Source organism: Centruroides sculpturatus, unplaced genomic scaffold (assembly GCF_000671375.1).
Source record: "Centruroides sculpturatus isolate CEXI.00-Female unplaced genomic scaffold, Cexi_2.0 scaffold1230, whole genome shotgun sequence".
In the NCBI taxonomy this organism is placed as follows: domain Eukaryota; kingdom Metazoa; phylum Arthropoda; class Arachnida; order Scorpiones; family Buthidae; genus Centruroides; species Centruroides sculpturatus.
This window is the reverse complement of record NW_019386234.1, coordinates 96,758-103,877: the sequence shown is the minus strand read 5'-3', so window position 1 is coordinate 103,877 and position 7,120 is coordinate 96,758. Positions and strand designations below refer to the sequence as shown.

At 34.0% G+C, this 7,120-nt stretch overlaps 1 protein-coding gene across 1 annotated transcript; it reads right to left on the bottom strand.

Moving 5' to 3' along the window:
- Positions 1 to 386: 386 nt before the first annotated feature.
- Positions 387 to 6,903, bottom strand: LOC111614193 (lysosomal alpha-glucosidase-like). The gene is made up of 7 exons (XM_023355576.1): positions 6,333 to 6,903; positions 5,075 to 5,235; positions 1,411 to 1,576; positions 1,247 to 1,343; positions 941 to 1,179; positions 739 to 870; positions 387 to 416 (listed from the first exon to the last, which is right to left on the bottom strand). The coding sequence occupies exons 1-7, from the start codon at positions 6,849 to 6,851 to the stop codon at positions 387 to 389; spliced, it is 1,344 nt and encodes a 447-aa protein (XP_023211344.1). The 5' UTR covers positions 6,852 to 6,903.
- Between the last annotated feature and the right edge of the window lie 217 nt (positions 6,904 to 7,120).

The following is a 7,120-nucleotide window of genomic DNA, read 5'->3' as shown; positions in this document are numbered from 1 at the left end:
TTACTTATTTATTAGAATTATATCTAGTCTATTATCCCTTTGCTGTCAGGTATGATAGTTCTACCATATTACAATTCATACTCTTCAGTCTTTAAGACTGACTGACTTCATATTTATTCATATATTAGATTTTCAATGAGATGGTGCTTTCAGAAGAGAGCTTGGTGTGTTCTTCTGGCTGATTGTGCTGATTAAAAGTGTCTGTCTGTGAGAAGTGTAGGCTTACTGAGATTATATATTGAATTGTTTTGGATGTTTTATGCATAGATTGTGTTCAAACTAGCAACTGTGTACTTTTTGTAAATGTACTTTCTATAATTCTTTGTTTCATTATCTAATCCTGTTTAGCATTTAAGAAGCTAAACAAACAGACTTTAAATGCAATCTCAGGAAACAGTTTTCTTCTGTCCAATTACCTGTTTGACACAAATTAATCCAGTTTGTCAATAAAAGAAGGATAAGAACATAAAGATGTCAATCATGTAAAAGTTTTCTCATTCTTAATTGCCATCATTTTGTTCTATTAGTGACATTGTTAGTGATGATGTTCCTAGTTAGAATGGAGATAATTTGATATTAATTTTTCACACTTGCCTTGTATTACACAGCACAAGTTTGGACAAGTGCACTGCGTATCTTGCCAACCACACGACTGTGTCGCGCGATTACCCTGTCTCGTATACTTACGCATCTTGCTCCTCAGTGATTCTATATTTAATTTAATTCGATTATACTTACCACTATAGGAATGAAATGCATTCCAACTTTATGCAGTTCTTGGACAAATTCTGGCAAATCTTTATACCTTGTTTTATCATACGTGAAATCGTTATATTTGTGCATATAATCGATGTCGTTCCATTGTGTATCCTGTAAATTAAGTAGAAATTGTTATTTCACGTATTGTACGCATCGATAGTCATTTTGTGAAGATCCCTACAAAAGGTATTCCTGCCGCTCGAGTTCTGTTCCATACTTCTATGGTATGTTTTAACGTAGTGTAGTTATACTTGCAAAGATGAAACCCTAAACTCCAATACGGGGGCATGAAAGTAGTTCCTATGATTCTGGTATATTGCCGTACGACATCTAACGGTTTAGGACCCAAGAAAATAAAGAAATCTAAAATTCCCCCTATTGGTCGATAGGTGATGGCCGGTGCAGGTTGAAGAATAATGTCTATAAAAATGATATTATTTATAGTAACACTTATGATATAATGTAATTCGAAGATATAACAACATACCCATTGCGTTACTATTGATTAAAACAACACCGTGACTTTTACCGCTCTCTTCCAAATCCAAGTAAAATGGATGAGTTCCGTAAGTGCTGTGGTCTTTCTGTTGTGGAGAATTACTTGTATATTGGAGAAATATCTATCAAAATTCATTTGCATAATTATCCTACCATAGGATGTCGATCGCGATTAAATATGGTAAATCGTTTCCAATTCACTCTTCTGAGTAGAGGAGCTTTATGTTGTCCTAATCCATAAATGAAACGTGATGGAAGTCGAGAGGAGAGTTGTAATAATTGATCTGAATATATCATCCATGATAAATTAGTGTGGAATCTGAAAATAGACTATCAATTTGGGAAAAGTTTGTTTGTAAAATACATAATCTATAAAGATTTAAATTAAATAATATAAAATTCTTTTTGGCCATTGCTTATCAAAAATCACACACACATACAAAATCATATTTGCCAGTGTATAAGACGTATCCCACTTTCCAAAGGCACTTTTGTGCATCTTATATGCAGGCAAGTAGGCCCACTGTTTATAAAAAAAGCAAAAATCGAAAAAAGTCACACATAGCCATTAGAATCAGTGTTTCATTTACGACACGTGACATATTCTGCCAATCAAAAGAATCTAACATGGTACTCCTTCAACCGAAAGTTCCGCCATTTTCTTTCTTTTGCTGGCTTTGAAGTCTTAATCTAGGATTTTAGTACTTACAGTACAAGTTGATTTTTTAAATCAACTTGTACTGTAAGTACTAAAAGTTTGTAGTAATGAGCATATATTTCGAGGGCAGATATATATTTATTAAATACTTTCTTAATTATTTTCGTGCTTACGGTTGTTTGATACACAAATTACTTCTATTCCAGACAATAATAATGGCCGGTGCATCCAGTTCTGTTACAGTGCGTTTGTGTATTTTACGTTTTAAAATTTACTTTTAAGTTGAAGTAGTTTTCTAATTAAAAGTTTTACATTTTATAAAGTTTATATACTAAATATTCGTCTTACCCATAGCCAATCAATGCGATTAATTTAAACTATATGTGTTTTTATTCGTAAATATCACGAACAATTAAGGGTTGCAATTTTTAATTAATTTCATTTAAAATACAGTGAAACCTCACTTAACGAGCATAATTTCTTCCAGAATCTTACTCGTTAAGCGAAACAATTTTTCCCATATAAATTAATTTAAAATACAATAATGCGTTCCATGCCGAAAAGAATACTGAAATATTTTATGTATGACGTCTATTCAAACAAAACTATACAATATGCATTCTTAAGGAAAGTGAATCATCTTCATCTTTTCTGCTAGCGCGGAATAAACCAACCTGAAATGAGAATTCGATTTTCAGAAAACAAAAAAAAAATCACAGATAATAGAGAGGTTGCGGCCGACGTTTTCATCGCGAAAACATCGGACGTTCAGCGCCGCCATCCTGTAAACGTAGAATATGACAATGGCGTTTGGAACGTCAGTGGAATCATGCTCCACGTTCCAAACGCCATTGTCAAACTTCTAGGCTTACAGGATGGTGGCGCTGAACGTCCGATGTTCACGTTTTTGCGATGAAAACGTCGGCTGCAACCTGTCTAACATGTTTGGTAAACACTCCAAACGATATGCCAAATTCTTGGGCTATGTAAAGGCTATAATTAAATATTATAAATTAATTAATTTGACTAGAGGTAGGCAGTTATGCTGCCATCTTATATTAAATTTAATAATTATAAATCATTAATTTTTAATTTAGACATTTTAAAAATTTAATTTGGAATTGGTCATTAAATTTAATACGAGATGGCAGCATAACTGCCTACCTCTAGTCAAATTAATTACAGGTAACCCCCGTATAACACGACACTTCTATAGCACGGATTCACTCTAAGGGCTGTTTCATACTATGACCGACTGGCCGGACTCCAAGTCGTGTTGCCATGGCAACAGCAGTCTGCCGACCGACTAGTCGTTCCAGTCGGACAGATTTGAAAAGTTAAATATTTGTAGTCGGGTCGGAGCAGTCGATGAGCTACAGCCAATGAGAGCTTCGAAGCTATAACCAATCAGAGTTTAGATTTATCCAATCTACGTCGAAGTTAGAAAATGGCGGAAAGTATAGATTTCTCGGAAGCTTTAATAAACGAAGTCAGAACATATCCGTGGCTTTATGATATTCGGCGAGCCGATCATAAAGACAACATAAAAAAAATAATTCTTGGTCGGAGATTTTCAAGAAACGAAACATTGTAGGTATGTGATTGACTAATCTAATAATGACGCGATATATCTAAGTGCATAATCGCTTTCCATGACGGCCATGTTTTCTGTTTTATTTAAAAAACTTACCATGATTGGCTAGTGTATTGATCTATAACACGCGTTTTGATTGGTCCTCATGAGTCGGCCACCGACATATAATCGTACTTACAGTTAGTGTGAATGCTTTTACTACTAGTCGGTCCGATTATAAAATCGATCGGGTCGGTCCAGTCGGTCATAGTGTGAAACAGCCCTAACACGGTTCGGGAATTGGTTAAAACCCTCGTACAACATGAAATGTAATAAAGGGTGCGTTCTTTTATACCTTCGCGTAACTCCGCGCGAGCATTCTAATTGTTTTCGTGGCTACTTTGAATGCTCATTCAATAAATAATCCATTTAATGGTTAAATTTTACAATTGGAACCCTTCTTTTGCCTCTAAAAGCTCATTTTAGAATTATAGATTCCTCCATCACGATACTATCGATAATGCGGGCGCCGCCATCTTTCTTTCACGGTCGTTCCTAAATGCCTACAAACAGCAGCGCTATTAACGAACGCACCCAAAAACTGTTATTAGTTGATGATGCTCATGCTGAGATCATCATATAGAATGAATAATCCTCTGGTAAAATATGTACTTAAATAATAAATAAGTATTTTACCTATGAAAAAAAATGAATAATAAATCCGATTTAAATAAGGATTTAACAGCATGTGTTTTAATTTTTGGAACCTAACCTCATTTTTGGAACCGTGTTTCGTATAACATGAATTCGCATAACACGGCAATTTTTCGGAACGTAACTCCCATGTTATACGAGGGTTACCTGTAATTTATAATATTTAATTATAGCCTTTACATAGCCCAAGAATTTGGCATATCGTTTGGCATGTTTATTATATAACAGGCAATGGTTATTGATGTTTATAGGTAATGTGTGTGAACACAAGTTTGGAAAAATGTTTGCTCACGAGCGACACTAAGATGCTAGCGGAACGAGTGCTAAACACAGACTGATGGAGCATGCGCACAATCCGGAATTTTCCCTTTTCTTGTCACTCGTTAAGCGAGTCACTTTTTACAATTTGTTTTGCTCGTTATGCGAGGTTCCACTGTATATGCTCTCGATTTTAGTAAAGTCTTGTACCTGTAAACGACACTTTTCCTGCTAACAGTAGTCATGCCAATCTAACTCTGTTCTGGAAAAAATTTTAAATTGAAATAACCTGACTTCCGAACTAAACCGGAAGTTAAAATATAGTTAATTGGGACTCCTAAGTCATATATAGTCTCGATTTCCATCCACCTAACTCCGTTTCGAAATTAAGGAAGGACAGACAATAGACAACGGATGCCAGTGGGAATTTGTTGGTCTGCAATTTGAAAATTGCAGCCCAGTTATAAATATTTAACTCGATATCTACTACAGTAGGGGTGACTGTAGTATGTAATGAAATTTAATGCAGACAATATGTTATATACTTGTTATTATCTGTATTATCCAACATTATGCATATGTACAGTACAGTACTATAGCTATAGATAACATACATGACTTGCTTGTCTTCCGTTCTTGTAATCGACAGTACTCCATTACTTTTCAAATTAACTGTGTATTGTTTCGTAAATTCGTAATGTTTATTTAAATTGGGAATATCTAGATTATGGTTTGGCAACTTAACCTCGTAGCGTGTATTATCCGCATCAGTTACCTGAAATTATAAACAGAAATTGTTAAAATTTCTTCAAAAAATTTGTTTGGAAATTCATTTTTACTGCTAAATACATATTTATAAATAAAACTTCGTTGAGGCATGTTATTAATTTATTAGAAAAGATGTCAGGAAAAATAACAAAGTTTATTAAAAATGCAATAATAATAAGAGTTGTTATTAGTAGATTTTAAGAAAATAAAGCAAAGAGTTGCGTAACTTTCCCAGCAATACAATTTAAGATTGGTTGCTCCATCTATTATACCATGCTATATTTCATTTAAAAAACCTTTTATATAATTAATTATTATAAAAAGGCAAAAAGCTTTATTTTGAGGGTAGAGATGAGTTTTATAATTTAAAAAAAAAATGTAAATGCTATTAACGAGTAAAATCCGACCCCACTCGAACTATCACACGTGACTTTCTCTCAATCTGCTCACTCCTCGACTTTTAACCATGAAAATTTAGTAGCATCAATGTCTCTAATACCCAAATATCCCTGCAAAATTTCAGATATGAAATGTTGCATAGTATATGAAACATAAACGTACAAGTTTTAAAGTTATAGAACGTCAGTATTCTGAAATATCATTGTCAAAAGAAGTGAAGTAGAACACACGCATAATCACGATTGATGTTTTTGAAGATAACTATCATCTTCAAAAACGTCATATTGTGACGTACTGTCGTCGTGGCCTTCGCCATCTTGGTAGAGGGAGCACTTTGCTGAAAACCTGTGTCTGCTTTATGTTTGTTTGTTTATTAAGTTATGGCAACTGCAACACTTGGACGATCTGCTAGGGGATGCCTTCTGGGAGGTGTTTTAAGGGTAACTGGTCCCTATATTCAAGCGTTATAGACGTGGAGAAAACCTGAAAATTTCAAGTGGCCAGCCCGACCTGGCAAGGCGTGAACCTACGACCGAACGCCCAGTGTTCAGGGAACGGAACCGTTTGGCCACTGGTGGGCCCTATCTGTTTTTATAACATTAACTGACGATAAAAATAGAAGATGAATTATAATATATAATAAAGATTTAAATACAGAATATTAATTATAATTCTATAAGTCATCGTGTTTATAAAATAACTTACACGTAATCTTAGCGTATCCTGGCTATGAAAATATATGGAAACGTTGACATTTGGTATATCCTTTATAAAACCAGAAGGCTTAATCCTCTTTAACAATGCCGAAATTCCTCTTCTGTGTTCTTTAATATACTTGACGTCATAACCGGCGAAATTCGTTGGAAAATAGCAATCTGGCACGCCAGTCGGATAACCTCCATCTTCTGTAATTTTACTATTGTTACGTGTGCCATTCCAGCAACATCCTCGATTTAAACATTCCTCTTTAGTGGAAGGAAAATCGGAATGACAATCCAACTTATCTTCATCTTCAACACCAATGCAACTGTAGATTTCATCCTCGATTTTCACGTTTGCAGAATTTATCTTGAATTTTTCAAATGTATTAGAAGAATCGAACTTACCGTGTTTATAAACAAGCGCTTTTGCACTATAATTTTCGTCATAATATACTAAACAAATGAGAGACAAGAGCAGCGAAATACTGAACATGATTAAAATGTTACATGGAAATAATTTCATAGCTTAATTTAACGTTAATGTTACTAGTCGACCGTAAAATAAAATGATACTTGTCATCCCATTGGGCAATACACAACACTACAGTTTACAGTAGAGGAGTGTTTTGCTTATTTTAAATCTAATTTTATTATTGATAATATTTTTGATAGTTTTTTTAATCATAATTTAATATGTAGATGATGTTTTTAGTTATTTTTCACTCGGCATTGCCAATAAAATCAAGTACAGTATTGTAATTTAAAATTGTACGCGAAATACACACTATAATT

Coding starts and splice junctions, on each gene's coding strand:
- LOC111614193 (XM_023355576.1), bottom strand. CDS start 6,851: ATGAAATTATTTCCATGTAACATTTTAATCATGTTCAGTATTTCGCTG. Junction 1,577..5,074: donor ACGGAAGACAAGCAAGTCAT/GTATGTTATCTA, acceptor GTCTATTTTCAG/ATTCCACACTAATTTATCAT. Junction 1,344..1,410: donor ATCGCGATCGACATCCTATG/GTAGGATAATTA, acceptor TCTCCACAACAG/AAAGACCACAGCACTTACGG.